The sequence below is a fragment of the Vanessa atalanta genome, chromosome 18 (assembly GCF_905147765.1).
Source record: "Vanessa atalanta chromosome 18, ilVanAtal1.2, whole genome shotgun sequence".
NCBI classification, from domain to species: domain Eukaryota; kingdom Metazoa; phylum Arthropoda; class Insecta; order Lepidoptera; family Nymphalidae; genus Vanessa; species Vanessa atalanta.
Window position 1 is genome coordinate 2948908 of NC_061888.1, and position 17095 is coordinate 2966002.

Genomic DNA, 17095 nt, shown 5'->3' on the forward strand with positions numbered 1-17095 from the left:
AAAATAAATTGTTGTCAATAGATAAGCTAAAGTCAGAGATGTTATTTTTGACTCTTCCAGTTTCACAATTAATAATTTTCCATGTCATTTTAATTTTATCAGGTACCTCAATATTTTTTTTTTTTTTATATGCAATGATTTAGCTGTATGACATACACGTTTGAATAGTTTAGAGTAGGCACTAACATAACTGATAAATGAAAAAGATCGGTTGTATGATCTTTCACTATAAAGTTCATACAACCTCTGCCTACTCTTGTGAATTCCGACAGTCGCCCAATCATTAAATTTAAGAAAATTCCTAGAATAGACTGTCTTGGAAGTAAATATGGCATTAAATTCTGTTTTAATTAATTTAAAAAAATTGTTATAAAGCTCATTAGAATTATCATTTAATTGTAAATATGAGAGCTTTGCCATGATATTACTTCTGAACTTCTCAATTCGATACAAATTGATTGGAACAAATGTCTGTTTTAAATCCTTAGCATTATTATTTTTTTGCGAATTAAATGAAGCCAACTGTCCACAATGATCAGAACTTAACATATTTATAATACATTTATGATTAGGTACACAGTTGGTAAATATGTTGTCAATACATGTTCCAGTGGATTCAGTGATTCTAGTTGGCTCTAAGAATAAGTTAATGAGGTTATATGAATATAATAATGATCTGAATCTAATACTTGTGCTACAGTTTTCTAATAAATTTATGTTGAAGTCACCACAAATAAAAATATATTTACTTGATCCAGATAATTTCAATAATGCACTTTCCAATATTTTCTCAAATGCTTCATATAACCCGCTAGGAGGTCTGTATACGCATACAACAATGACATGCTCAAGCTCTGCACAGGCTATTTCAATAGTCTGCTCAATAGAAAGGCTCACAACATCCTTACGTTCTTTAAATTTTAGATTTTTGTTAATAAGTATTAATGAGCCACCACGTATAGCTTTTTTTCTATTGAACATACTAGCCATCTGGTGACCACTAAAGTTAAACATAAACTGATAATTTACAAGCCAATGTTCTGTTATACATAAAATATCAATGGCATTACTGTTTATGAATAACTCAATTTCTAAATCTTTTCCTGTCATTCCTTGAATGTTTTGGTGCACCAGGTTTACAAGTTTACTATTATTATTGTTTTGATTATTTCTAATTTTAAGATTTAGGAATTTATCCAAGGTTAAATTACTATTAGGTAAATTAATATTAGTATTAATAATACTTGAGCCAGAGACTATCTCTTTTGTCTTAAAATTCAATTTAAATTACTTTTATCAGTGTTAATATAAATTAAATTGTTATTTTTATTATGCATATGATCCTTGGTAACATTAGGCATAAAATAATTATTGATATTGTAAGCTATTAGGTTACCAATTTGTCTTCTCGATTTTATTGGTAGGTACATAGTACCCTCTGTCAACTTAAATCTATATATGAATTTATTAATGTCAAATAACATAAAATCATTGCTACAATGTCGGGTCAAATTGTATAAAGATACATTTAAGTCATAAATATGTAAATTCTGTGCATCTGTCAAGGTATGTGAATTTGGAAATGTACTAATTATAAATTTGCATTTCTTTTGATTTTGAATTTCACATAATAATTTTATATCCTTAATTAGATTATTTTTGTTCAGAGACAAGCTGTCTCCATGCATTAATACAACTATATTATTGGAATCCAGATGCATAGAACTTATCTTATTTATTTGGTACTGATAGGTTGCCCCGGGTGAGCATGTATTGACTACATTTTTTATCTCATTTTTTAGTATTGAGCCAAAGCCCTGACCTAACTTGTCAGATACTACTATAACATTTTTAACATTTTTATTTATATTTATTTCTAACCCCAGTTTATTGTGGTTGTGGAACCCTGGTGAACATTGACTCAACTTGAGAGCTATCTCTTAGGGATAACCCACAATAACCATTTTTAATCCTTTACTTTTTATGAGCTAAATAATGGCTTATTTTCGAAGCAATTTTAAGCAATACATTATATCCAATTAAGTACCTTAAATACATTGTGCAGTTAATTATATCAATACGGCCCTTTACAGCATGTAATTTAAATGAATATTTCCGAAGATATTACAGATTTAAAACGCAGGGACATAGTTTGTATTGCTTAATGACTGAAAAACTGTGAACTTTGTAAGTCATTCTGTAGTATATTTAGTATCAACATTGCACCCGTACGAGGCGGGTCGTAGTTTTAATTATATGAAAGTAATAAACTATGTATATTTTTCCTTTGAGTAATATTCATCTCAAATCCACTGCCTGTAGTGTTAATTTTTGTAACTCACATTAGGTGTGGTTTTACTTGGTGGTAGGGCTTCGTGCAAACCAGTCTGGGTAGGTACCACCCACTCATCTGATATTCTGCCGCCAAGCAGCAATACTTAGTATTGTGTGTTCCGTTTTGAATTATGAATGAGCCAGTATAACTACAGGCACAAGGGACGTAACGTCTTAGTTCCCAAGCTTAGTGGTACATTGGCGAAGGGATGGTTAAAACTTCTAACAGCGCTAATGTCTATGGGCGGTGGCGACCACTTAACATCAGGTGGCCCATATGACGGTCGGCCTACTTATTACATTAAAAAAGATGAGTTTATTATGCAAAAAATCGTTATTGTGGAAGTTTATAGGCAGATAATTTAATCAATTGGAAACTAAAAATATGTGAAATTAAATTAATTTATAAACACCTTTTTAAACACAAGCTTTTATACAAAGTTTTATATTTATGCCGTTGGCCGTTGGGGATTTCCAAGGTCTAGAATCAATCCTTGGTGTTGATTTGGGTCATGGTTAACATACATTGTCATTGGAACTGAACCAACATGTATAATTTAAACTCCGTGGGATAAACGGAAGTGTTTCTAAATCAGCTCGGAAGATGCGACCTAAACAAACATTGCAAGATAAATAAAAGATTATAATAAATGGTGATAGAGTTTAGTGGAAACTTAATTTGTTTAAGTCTTATCGTATTAAGTTTAATAATATTAATTTCACAAATAAATAATTTTTATGACAGGATTATTAATAAGCATTTATCTTTATATATATAAAATTCTTCTGTATGTTTGTACTTTGTATGTGACTTAGTTCTTAATTAAAAAATTAAATTTTCTGCGAGTCCTTGGATGGTTTATTTTAGACACGATAGGTGGCGCTGCGATCGTTAAGTAAATAAAATTCTCATTTCACCCTGACGAACTTTCTTTATAATAGTTTACAAGGGTTAATTTGGAATACACTTAATACAATATAACAAATGGATTCTGTCATTGTTTTTCATGTTAACATAAAAAAAGAGCTGAGAAGGGCTGGCGGTAAGATCACTCGAACCGTTAAAATCGCAGGTTCAAACCAAGCAAGTACCACTGAATTGTTGTATGTCGTTTTGTAATTTAATTTGTGTTCGATGAAACCGCCCGAAAACGTCGCGTGGGAACTGCACGTGTTAGGCGATATTCTGGCGTATTATAATCCACCATTCCGTATTAGAGCAATCATCCTGTAAGACTTTTAGGGATCCAGTAGGGCTCTAGTGTTATTTATCTGTTTGTATATATACGAGTATGTTACCGAATAATTATAAGGAGCTCTAGTTTTTAATCAATCCAAGCAATCTGTACACAGTTGAAAAACATAAATATTCAATTCTATTATCAATTGTACACTCCGTTCACAATTCTTCGATAATTTAAAATCTCAGATTTATTATATACTAAAGGTCGTTACAATTTTACGGCGACATATAATAACTTATCTATATAAACCATTATTTATGACATTTTTTTTTTTTAAATTATTTATATCACATCAAGATCTTCAAGAAACGGTCGCAAAGAATATTTATAAGTTCAGAAGAGAGAAATAAAGATTACTATATATTTAGAGTTTATTTTGTAATGATATAAAGTAAATCCTTTCAAATGTACAACATGTATGAAATAAAATGAAAACAGGAATATAATTTATTTCATGTATTGATTATATCGGAAAGTTGTAAAATATACATAAATTTATAATTAAGCTGTCGACGACACGGCTAATTTCTTCAAGTGTTCCATGAAGACTTGAAGGGAGACGTCATCGGTCAGCACGGGCGCGCCGCCGTCCTAAGGGAATTAAAAAAGTATCGTGAGCGAGTGACCGAATGAACAAACATACAGGCCCTCGTTAAAAGCTTACATATTACATAAAATAGTCAATATATGTAGTTAGAACTGCGCCATTCATTATGGTTTTTTTAGTTTCATTAAACAATTATTTTATAACATTTAAAACGTACGGTTTCTAAAATGCTATTTTAAATTATATTAAATTCTACCAACAAATCGATTATACAAATTAATCGATGGAATCTATTAAAAATATCAAAACAATATGTATCCGATTGTAAAGTCGACGTATTCTGTTAATTCGTGATTGAGAAGCAATTAAAGTTAAATAAGGACAAAATATTATAACTTTATATTCCCACGAAATAAAAATAAAATTTTCTTAACATAATGTTATTGTTGCTACAACTGGTCGATATCAAAATTTAGATCCAATTTTAACATTTACATTTTACGTTAGTCATATGAAATATAATTTTCTTGGCTCTGTTGTAAAGTAGATATCTTCAGCGGAAAAAGAGCTGAAGCGACGATATGGTGCTTTTGGAAAACGAGATTAAACATTGTTCCTTTTAATTTAATTTTCCCAAACCATCATTTTGGTATTTCAGCTGTTTTTCTCTCTACTGGCCATATCTTTTTCCACACATATTTTGGATTTAAATAACATGTATTTAACTCGATGGAAAAGAGTTATTTCTCCGTTGCTCTTCGGAACCGGTGTTAACTTTATTTTTAATTTCATATCGCACAATAACTATAGAAAAGTTATAATAAGAGCCTACTTAAAAACAATAACTACGTAATAAGTATATTTTATTAACAGTAATGATAAAAAATATTTTAGCGGCAACTAGTTGATTAGCTTTTTAGAAACCATTCGTGAGTTATTTAAACGTTAATATAAATAATAACAGTAAATAAATAAAAATATTGTATACAACTACATTGTTATAAATAAAATAATGAAGTATTTAAAATGTTTAGAAAATAACAACATACATTTATTGCTGAATATATAAGCTTAAAGATCAAAGCCATGCCCTACTGTAAGTCTAAAAACATGTAGCCAGTATTAATTATATAAATATTTTAAAGTTAGCATTAGCCGAAAATAAGCATAAAAAACCAGTATTGCGAAACCCAAAAAAAAAATAAATAAAAAAAAATCTACCGCTGATGGTATCGGCATCGCCTGGTATTCGCCAAAAAAATGATGAAACAAAAGAAAAAAAAAACACAAATCAATTGAAACCATGCTACGATGGCACCTCAAATACATGCATAACACTAAGTTAACGTTGAAATAGTTGGCAATTTCTCTGTCACCATAAGGTCACCTTTAATCAACGAAATTGCCAAGTTTCCAAATGTCATTACAGCTAATGTGCAAAGAAAAAATTAATTTCATCATACAAAATTATTTCGTTAAGTTTCTAGTTGTAAATTTCAAATCGTGCTACATATAGTATTTTATGCGATGCATTATTATTTATATCAACCGAACTTACCCCTCCGTAGGCGTACATGTTGTTGTGAGTCTGCGATGGGTTGACCTTCGAGAGTAAGAATCTCGCCTGGAATTAGAGGAATATTTAGTTTTTAATTTTTTTTTATATGTATATATCACAAGATATAAAGTAGTTCAGTTAGTGTTCAAGTTCAGTCTCGTGAACAAGACATTCGTAGATAATGTCGAAATATCGAGCTCCAACAAATAAAAATAAAAAACATGGTAAATATCCCGTTTTAAATACTGTTAGTAATAAAAATAACCATGTTAATTTAAAATCTTATATAATCTATACTAATATTATAAATGTGAAAGTAACTCTGTCTGTCTGTCTGTCTGACGCTCTTTCACTGCCAAACCAATAACCGAATTTCATGAAATTTGGTAAGAAGAAAACTTGAACACCAAGGAAGGATATGGGATACTTATATGTATTTGTTGAATAAATATTGTGTGATTGTTATGAATGTTTCATTTAAAGTTTTAGAGACAAACAACAAATTCACAAAACCTACCGCCAATAATAGGTGCCTATTATGTGTGCGTATGAAACAGACCTATACGAGTATAATTCTATATTAAATAAAATATTTTATCGCGTCTATACCCAGCACCTCTATCGTTGATCGTGTAAATAAAACAGTTGGGCTGGGCTGAGTGGTGGCCAAGAGAAGCAATTAGGTCAGTCGACAAGCCAACCGCCTCATAGAACAATGACTGGTGCTCTATGTATACGCTTAGCTTACCTGCATATGTCCAGCAGTGGATTAAATTGGGTCGAATATATTTTTTTTATATTTTAAAAACTTTGAGACTATGAGAATTGTATTAATTGCTTATAATATTACTTTATTAATATTCGAACCAAAATACGTGTATGACAAATTCGCTAGTGATATAGTGCCCAAAGTGAAATGACACGTGGCGGGATAGACGTCGTCCCGCGGTTAGTTTTATTAACACAAACTCGATAACAATGGCTGAATTCAGAGCGGCGGCCGTCAGGTGGCGCAGTGATAAGGCGTAAGAATGTTGTGCCTGTGCCGGGTACTGTTGGCTGCGGTGGCTGTCTCATGTACGTTATCTCGAATACATGCAAACGGTCCGAGCACACAGCGCTTAGACCGAATAAAAGGTTCCGATAATAATCTTATACGAAATATAACACCCCATATAATTCAATATATCTTTCAAACATTAAAGTGTACGTATTGAATAGTAAAATTTGGTGTACGATAATAATTTATCAATATTTCAGACTTGATGTGCGTTCTATTGTTGAGCGAAATGCAAAAAGATGACTTGGACGCGAACATGTTGAATAAACTCCAGCGACACAATGTAAACATACACGATTTGAACAATAAGTGAGTGAGTTTTCATACTTTATCGCCTAAACATGGAAGGTGTAACAAATTGTTTCAAAGTAAATTAATTTCAGAGAACTACTTCAAGAATGCACAACATATCATTATTTGAATTACGAAAATACAACGCCGAATATAAATACTATTGTAACTAAAAGTAAGTAAATAGTTTATATCAACACAGTAAAATATAACCCAAAAAATATATAACTAATATTTTCCTTTTACAGTTTCGATAAATAATTTCACACCGAAAATTGAAGACGTGAATATTAATAACCTTACAAATAATAATTTCAAGAATAACGTTAGTTTCAATAAATATGAAGATAAAAATAAAAATAACGAAGATGAGATAAAATATGTCGATGGCCAGCCCGAATTAAAGAGCGTTCTTAATTTCTGGAGAGATATCAAAATTGACAACACCAGTAAAACAACAGAATCTCCATTAAAAATAAGCGCCGGGAATGACGCAGTAAATAAGAATTACAGACCAGAGCAGAAGAATAAAAGGAACGTTCCAGACGCTTCGAATTCAAATGAATCAGATGCCATTCAAAAGTTATTAGTAAATTTTCTTTTGAAAAATCAAAATAAAAATAAACCTGCAAAGAAGATTCTTGACAATGGAGACTATAACGATTTTTATTTATTGGGAACACGAAATGACAAGAAAAATACAGAAAATTATAAGACTAATTCTGCTGGAATGGCACCTGTTGAAATGGAACCATTGAAAGTTATGGCAATGCCAATAAAGCAATATTCTTTAATCAACAACCCTAGCAAAAACGATTGGCAACTTAAAATACCCGAACGAAATTCAGACAGAGGCCAGAGCGAACCAAGACCAATAAGTGCTAATATACTTAATGCCCTTGAATCGTATTACCCAACCAAATCGAGGGATAGAAGTGTTGAAAATTCAAATGTCAATAACAAAGAAATCGAGAACATACACTTCGATAAATTTTCGGATCGTGAACAAAGTTCTACTATAGAAAAATTAATACGGCCTAAAACAACAGAACAAAAAGTATCACAAAATATCATTAAAGAAATAGCAAATTGCGTTAAGGAATTAGTTTTAAATGATCTCAGAAAGGAAATATTTCAGACGACAGCGAGTTATACTACGACAGAAAAACTTAACACAAGGTCCATTACGACAAAAAGAGGTAAGTTTAATTTTTTTTTTTTTTAAATAACCTTTAAGTATTTTGGAGTAATTTCAAAATATTTTTTTAAGTTAATCTGGCTTGCAAACCGAAGCAAACATTATTTTAAATTAAATGTCTTAAGGCTATCCAAACTTATAACAACCCAATGAGTATGTAAATATTTTTGAGGCCTGCCTTTTAATTATATATATTTTCTCTTTTATTTATAGAATTAATAGCACCAACAGTCAAAATAGAAAACCCACACTTTGAACAAACGATTTTAAACAAATTTATGGATCTATTTGAAGAAATCAAAACTCTAAATCACAAAACATTAATAATTTCCAGCGAAAATAAAAAGGATAGTGCGTTGAAAGAGGAAGGAATACATTACAATTATCCTGGAGTGGTACCAATAATAAATAACCGTATGGTAAACACCCAAAGCAACTACAAGACGAAACAGTACATTGACTCAAAATCAAAAAAGATCTACAATTTTTCTCAACAAATGCATAAATTTAGATCGAATGCTTCTGCATCCATAATAGAAGCGCCCAAGAAAAGAGCACTGCCGATCACTTTCCAAACTAACAATATGGAAATTCCACCGTTGGGTATACCGGTTGATAAACCAGAGAATCCAATCAATCAAAATATTATAGTCACTACGATGAGACCCTACAGAATCGGTGAGTCGGGAGTTGACGATGAGAAAATAATATCTGATTCAAGAAACAATTATATTCCAAAAATATCAGAGATTCGAATTTTGAAATCTCAAGAACCGACTCCTTACGATCTAAACCACCAGAACGAGAAAAGACTTACAATAACCAACAGAGACACAGACAGAGTATCGTTACATCGATACAAGCAGCCAGTACATCGGGGTGATGGCGTCAAACGTGGACCTAGACCGCGATTTCACGAAAAATTAGAAAGAGAAAGAGATTATTTCGATAATATAAAACAGAGAGAACATACAAATAGAGTTGATTGTTGTGATGAAAGATACGCTTATTCGAAACAAATGGTCGATTGTTGCAATCGTAAAATAGCCTCCCGGCAACAGATGTCGCTCAACCATATGAAGAAACTTCAGTCGTACGACGATACACATTTCAATAATTTCCTAAAGTCACAAAAGAAAGTGACCGACATGCTCGAAAGAATATTAGCGTCCAGAAGCAGAGTTCGCAGTGTAGAAACCGCTTAGTTAATTTGTTTTAAATTTTAAATATTTCAAATTTTGTATTTTAAATTATGTTATTAAAAAAGTAAGAAAATTTTACAATTTCTTTTAATACAGCATTTTGTTTAATCGGAGATAATATTGTAGTATTCTCTACCATCAAAATACATTTGAATCTCGTTTCTCGGTAATGTAACTGATAAGATGCTCAATCAAATTTAATACCCAATATTTCAGATAATATTCAATAAGAAACATTACATTAACGTCAAACGGTTGACATGTCATTATTGAGTTTATAGTATTTTTCGATTCACTTATTATATAATAATAAATGTTAGCAATATAAATTTAATACCAGCGAAAGTCGTACCCAGTATGCAGTTGACTTGACAAACGACACTAATAAGTGCTTAGCTCTTCCCTGGGCAGAGGATTTTTGCTCGGTCTGATAATTTTTCGTTACGTATTTTTTTTAAGCAAATTGCATTTTTTCGCGACAGAAACCTACACAGATAAATCTTTATATAATAATTAAAAGTAGAGCCGAATCGTTAGAGCCGTTTCTGAACATAAAGTATTCGTCATGGAATATTATGAGACGCTCAACGTGTAAGATAAAGTAGCGCGTCACCTGCGAGCCGCCGTGCTCGGTGTCGATGTACCGCGGCACGGGGAAGCGGCTCTGCAGGATCTCCTGCGCGTCGTCCACGGGCGCGCGCAGCAGCTGCGCGAAGCTCTCGTACTCCGCCATGTCCTGGTAGCGCAGCGCGCGCCACTGGGCTATCGTCTGCGGCAGCGGGGCGGTTCATAATCATTACTTTGCATTACATTGACATTACTCTTCACAAAAACAAGCCCATAACATTAAAGATATATTTTAATCTACCGAGATTGTATATTTGAATGTCTCCCCGTGGGGTAAAATATTGAGGACTTGTTGAATTAGTGGAGATATACCTATAAAATTGTATCTGATATAAAAAGCTATCAAGGGAATGGAACTCCCGTTCAGATGCGCATTGTGAGTCACGAGTAATTCTAAGTACTCTATTTACAATCTACAAATCACAATAAAAAAATATATATTTGAAAAACATTACCTCGCCGTGATAGATAAGTATTTGGAAGAATGTGTCCATAAGCAAAATGCGATCTGGTTGTATGGAGGATGTATCTAATAGCACCGGCTCGGGCGGACCTCCGAAACTGTACGAGTACAGAATCGGCTGAATCATAATTAGAGACTGCGTTAAGTCTTCCCGCATCAGCATATGCCTGAAATAAAGATAAATTATCAAAAACTGGAGATAGAAATAAAAATGTAAAAATACATAATTAAGTCATATATAGTATATACAAGTTGGATTATTATTTTTATAATTTTAGGGAAGTGGACCTAGTCATATGTTAGTGTTTAAGCCCAGTCTACCTTAGACTAAACAAAGACACTACGCTTGGTCTGCATGGCATTATTATAATTCTAAAGTTGACAATAAGGATACAGCTGGCAAAGACAAACATGTTTTTTTACAATATTTTTTTTTGGTTTGTTGATCACATTAAATATAGTTTTTTTTTTCAAAGTGCAGAGTGGTCACCTTTGCCCATAGACATTTTAGTCTTTATGGGAGCGATGGTGTCATTTCACTTATGCCTGTGGTTTCAGTGTCTCACTCACCCTTCATAAAGTAACACAAAAATACTAAATATTTCGGTTTAGGTTACGGAGCTCAATAACATCCCTGGCTAACTACCTAGACGACGTAAAGAGACTACTACTAAGTATAGTATCCACAGATAGAATTGACGTTATAAACTCAACATACCTTAGATTTTTTTTTTTTTTTAATTGTAATTAACTTGCTCGCATTATTCTATGTATTATTTAATTGTGGAAACTTTATTGGTCAATGATTTATATTTTTTGTTTTTTTTTTTTTAATTATGTTAATTTGTACTGTTTGTTTCCCGAATAAAATAAATAAAATAAAAATACCTGTAGAATGTCGTTTCATCGGGTGAGTTATTGAAGACCTGCAGGAATTGCGAACGCCGCAGGTGGTACATGAACTGCGGATACAGACTGAAGTTTTCTGAGAGACGGAAGCTGTTCGGATCGTCCTTCGCGTATTCGCCAAACTTTTGACACTGAAGTTTAAACAAACATTTTATAATATAAACAAATTGAACTTGCTTGTCTATAGATTTAACGCGATGCCTTAGATAAATAAATAAATAATAATAAGCACCAAACATCAACTCCGAAAAGGGTATTGAACTATTGTTAAATTACAAATTATACTAATATTATAAGTGCGTAGGTAACTCTGTCTGTTTGTCCGTCTGTTACACTTGATGACTAAACTATTGACCCAGATTTGATGAAAATAAATCACAAATATAAACAAATTTTTAACTTTATAAATATTGATGCACTAATGTTTATTTTTTTTATAAATTACTCAATTATTTATAGCATATAGTATAAGTATAGCCATATCGATGTAAGCCGAGCCTAACTGAAGCCGCACAAGCTAGCCAAGGCATCAGTTATGATCACAATACGTCAACGTACCAGCCTGATGAGCATACGGTCGAGCCAGCGCAGCACGTCGGGACCGTCCTCCTGCTCGGCGCGGTACACCACGAGCCGCGCCATGACCACCGCCGCCGCCTCCTGGTCGAAGCCGGCCGCGATGTGGTGCAGGTTGGCCGCCGCGTCGCCCCAGCTGGAACGCAATTAACGATTACTCCGACTGTACTCCTGGTACAAAATAATTGAATTTTTCTATTTTGGCATCAAAATATAATTGAATCTCACTTCCGAGCGGCAGTAGTGACGCGTACACGACGCTTTCCACTCGAGTGCTGATATTGAGTAATGAGTTGAACGCATCCACGACCGCCTTGGGGAACAGGTGCTGCATGCTGGTTTACCACCTAAATATTTTTTGTGTATTTTATAGAAAATTTCAAAAATAATTTGTCTGTTTTCTTTTATAATATAAGTAATAATAATTACATACCTCAAAGAAAATAGCCATAGTAGTGCTGGGCGTGAATGTGCACATCTTCCATTGGCAAGTGTTGCCCATCCCCACCTCTTGATCAGACACGCATGGACCCTTTACATTAAGTGACACACACGAACCAATTGCACCAGTAACTGTAAATAATATGCATTGTTAAAAACACACATCAATTTAAAAAAAAAAACAAAGAGATAAATGGTGACTGACATTAGAATTATATATCAAAACAAATACAATATTTGTATAAAATCAAAAAGCTGATAATTTTTCACCAATGATTAAACCTTACTTTTGAGTTCACGACTGCATTTGACTTCCAAGGTTCCATTGAAGGCCATTTTGTAGTCACCTTTTTGATCTTTAGCAAAAACTCTTTGGAAAGTTTGTTTGAATAGTGAAGAGTTGAAAGAATCTCCCATCACCATATGGCCCCTAGAAAAAAGAAAAAGAATTAAACCCTTTATAAATGATTTCCTTCATAAAACTTCATAATATTAAATCAAATATTTTTTTTATTCCATATTTGATTTCTAAAACTTTATATTAAAGAATATTCATTGATTTAATCAAATTTAATGACACATATAAATTTGAAATACCATAATGAGTACCAATAGGACAAAAATATTTCAAATTAGGAAATATTTTTTAAATCATTACAAAAATTGACTCACCCTGTTGAATTGCAACACTGTTTCATCTCCATCAAACCGGTTTGATCCAGTGCACAGGAATATATATCTATGGCATGTCCATTAGTAGCTGCTCTCAATGACAAAGCCTCATAGTGCTTAATGGCTTTCTTCATATATTTTGCATTATCCTTGTGAATATCATGATGAGACCTAATAGGCTGTTTCAATTCATCATTGACTACTTGACCTGGCCCCTGAGAGCATGGCCCACCGAGGAACATCATTATTCTCGCACCCGTATTGGGATAGGTTACTTCTAATAAACCTACAGCTAACGAGAGTGCAACACCACTGCTTCTTAAAGGACGTTTGCCTACACCAAGTGGCCATGGATCCCGACCAAGTTCACTAAGTAAGTCAGTAAGAGCCATGTCACATTGTTTAACGGGTTGCAGGAAACGGTGTGCTGGTGGTTGAGGTGCTGGTGCTCCAGTTCGTTGTTGAGGATTTGGTGCATTGACACGGCCAATAGCAAGTTGCTCCTGTATTTGTTTTCCTGACAAATCTTTCGTCCCTTTGAATACATAGCATTTGTATATGCCTTCAGTACCTAAAAACAAATAAGTGTATTAATATGTATGTTCAAAACACGACTAATGTGTGCAACTGTGTGTTCATTGGTTTGTACATCACTCAAGCAGCAATAGAGCTATCAATATAATTCTTAGCATATTGATATTTTAAAGCAGGAAGATGCAGAGGACAAAAATAAGCTCATTGAAGTATATTACTGTAATATGTACTCCATATTTAGGAAGTTATATTAAACAATTTGATTCTTATATTCACATTATATACTGAAGATGAATAAGATAACTTAAAATAACAGAAAATTTAAACACTTACCAAGTTCATGAATTTGTACCATTCGGCCAAATGTAATGAGACCAACGAGTGCATTTTGTGGCATTAAACTAAGAGATGTCTGAAGGGAATCTTTAAGTGCTCCTAACTCTTCCTCATCTAAGCATGTGTCCACAACTAATAAGAAAATTGGAGGCATACTCTGAGCTCTTGTGATAGTGTACTCTATTGTAGAAAAGTGTGGAACCAATTCAGCTGGCTGATGTTGCTCTGAAATGGCTGCATATTGTGGAGGGAACTGGAAAATACAACAATTATAAATAATAAAATAATATATATACCTACTGATAAATAATTAGCAGAAATGTTATAAATAAATATAAAATGTTAATAGACTAACTTCGATAAAACTTACTTCTTATCATATTAAATAGACATGTACTTACTGGATTTCTTTGGAAACAGAAGTTGCACACCCATAGTTTAGCTCTATAATCAACCTGGCACATTGGATTCAGCACTGCCCGACATGTATTACGTGTACAAAGTACAGGTTCATATTCAATTGGAGGCAGATCTGGCCGTTCCTTTAAAGGTTGGTACAGAGAAACTAATGGGACGACAAGCCTTGTCGCTTCGATTCTACTGGATGGCCACACATTCCAAGTAAACCTTATGCCATCCCTATCCTCATTCTGTTGAATAAACTCTTCATAGGTCGCCATATCACTGTTCTATAAACGTAACACGAAAAACAATCAGCAATTCACATAAAACACTTCATAAAATTACGACCGTTCAAAATTAAATTGATACGAACCAAGAGTACATATGACGATTATAAGCTAGATACACTAGCAATTTGGAGCTATGTCAATCCAAATACATTCAGAACATGAATTAATTCCGATTTCACAAAATTTTCTACCAGACGGATCAGCCTAGCTGATTTGGCAATAGTCAATTAAGCAACACCATAGACAATCCACTTTGGAACTGTCACTTTGGCCACGTCATTTTTGTAAACGCAGGAAGAAAAATAAACCTTTATTCATTTAATTTGATATGTATAGACAAAGAAATTACTTATTATTTTATGAAATAAAGTAATCTTAATTTTAATTTAATTAAAATAATTATTTTATTTAATCATAATTGTTGTTTGTAGACGAAACTTCCATAGAGAATGTGAGCGTCCTTGTCTATGGTTTACAAACATAACGTTCCATTCAATGCAGAAATATATACTATTATACCAAGAAGACAAAATTAAAACGACTTTCAAATAAGAAAAAAGGCTACTTGTGCATTTGATTTTAATAAAAATATATTTGAAATAAATGGAATTACATGGAAAATCTAACATTATCATAAAAATGTAGAAAAAAAGCTATCACATACGATTTTTACAGTAACGTAACGAAACGTTTCTGAATGAAACATTTTTTTTTTTTTAATTTTAGGATATAGTAAATTATATTTCAATTGTAGGACATGATTTGTAAAATAATTTATACTATTATTTAAAGTTATACATATTTCGGAAAAAAATAAGTGCACATTAATTTAATGACATGTCATTGCTTTGTTTCAAGAGCAGGAAGTTTACGCCAAAAAGTGCGACTGCGCACTGGCCAAATTAGTAGGTAGTGTGAAAGAAAATGGCGATCAGCGAAAGGCGTCCGGAGTTAACGTGATGAAAAACATTGTTAAAAGCTCAATTACATAGTGTTATAGTTATTAATTGTGTCAGATGTAGATTAATTAAGTGTTAATGAATAGTGATTGTGTATAAAAATGGCTGCGAATATGTACAGAGTCGGCGGTAAGTAACAATAATTGGTTATTTTTGTTGTAGCTTCGCCGGTTCACCGCCAGCCGACTAGCGGTGCTTTGCTTTGATTGTCGTACCTTCATTAATTGCTCACATTAATTAGTCCAGTATTGTTATATTACGCGATTTTTAAAAAAATGTTTCGTTTTAAAAGAGATTTCGAACAAAACTTGCCGGCTAAAATATATTTATCAATAACTTATTATTTTACCAAATTTCTTCAAATAGGACATTAGCATTTGCATCTAGGTATCATTGTATCGGCTTGCGTATCTGCGTGCGGTTTGTTAGACATGGGAATCGAAGTCTTGGCGGTTGTTTATTAGTGCGTTTTCTATGTTCTTTGTCGAGTTTTGTTAGGTTTGACACGAGATTTTAGGTTATAATTGATGTTGTCAAAACATTTTGTTAGATATTTCGATATTAATGGTTACTAGAATGGGTCATTTAATCGGTACCAGGTAATCCGACTGAAAGAGTTTCAAACATAAGATTTTTTGTGTATTCGATTGAAGTTTATATTTTATATGGCGGGTGTTAGTTGGGGGCGCCTCTATGTGGTGGTCGAGAGTTGGCTTTGTCGCGGGAGCTGGCGACTCGTGTGGCGCGCTTCGCGGTCGCCACGCCGAATGTTAATTAGCTCTTCCTTTTAGACTACTTCCTATCAGTAAATATCACGTCATTGAAAACTTGTTGTATCATATTAACAAACCATTGTTTTACATTTATACCAAACTTTTAATACATAATTTAAATAAAGTTCATTATTTTATAATATATTCTTAACACCACTAATAATTTTTTTTGTTAAAACTTTATATAATGATAAAAATTGTCTTTATTTTAATCAAACATTTAGTTGTTCTATTAAAATTTGATTACTTAAGATGACTGTAATATATTATTATAATTTCAACATTAAGGTTCTTTTTTTTATTTTAACCTTAAAATGCCTACTTAAAATAAATCCTTGTGTGTGGTAAAGAAAAACTTGACCTACATATATATATTACCTTGAAATTTTATTAAAAAGGTATGACCACTTAAATATATAATTAATATAAACAATATACAATACCGGCAATATATTTAAATAAAAATAAAAATCCTTAAAGAAAATTCATATATTTTGTTAATAAAAGATACCTATATTATCTTATTACACTTGAAAAAGTAATAGCATAATCTGTAATATGTAAAAATGTCTAATTAATACTCTTTCCATGTTTTTATTTCACATACTTTTAATCACCTATGTAAATGAGTTCATTCACCTTTTGATAGTACTGTGTCAACTTTTACTTTGCTTACTAA

At 32.4% G+C, this 17095-nt stretch overlaps 2 protein-coding genes across 3 annotated transcripts in view; one reads left to right on the plus strand and one right to left on the minus strand.

The window, feature by feature from the left end:
• Positions 1–3935: 3935 nt before the first annotated feature.
• On the minus strand, positions 3936–14910 carry LOC125070859 (protein transport protein Sec23A). 2 transcript variants are annotated; one of them, XM_047680851.1, is made up of 14 exons: positions 14768–14910; positions 14394–14681; positions 13990–14245; positions 13123–13693; positions 12738–12880; positions 12443–12582; positions 12238–12356; positions 11992–12145; positions 11413–11564; positions 10517–10691; positions 10048–10203; positions 5684–5749; positions 5347–5367; positions 3936–4169 (listed from the first exon to the last, which is right to left on the minus strand). In XM_047680851.1, the coding sequence occupies exons 2-14, from the start codon at positions 14670–14672 to the stop codon at positions 4080–4082; spliced, it is 2322 nt and encodes a 773-aa protein (XP_047536807.1). In that variant the 5' UTR covers positions 14673–14681; positions 14768–14910; the 3' UTR covers positions 3936–4079. The 2 variants fall into 2 exon arrangements, with proteins under 2 accessions (XP_047536807.1, XP_047536810.1); XM_047680854.1 differs by lacking the exon at positions 5347–5367.
• A 518-nt stretch (positions 14911–15428) lies between these two features.
• Positions 15429–17095, plus strand: part of LOC125070913 (metastasis-associated protein MTA3) — a 57322-nt gene continuing 55655 nt past the window's right edge. The window contains exon 1 of the mRNA XM_047680928.1: positions 15429–15772. Coding sequence (XP_047536884.1) covers positions 15745–15772 — 28 coding nt within the window. The 5' untranslated portion in view covers positions 15429–15744. The remainder of the gene's footprint in view (positions 15773–17095) is intronic.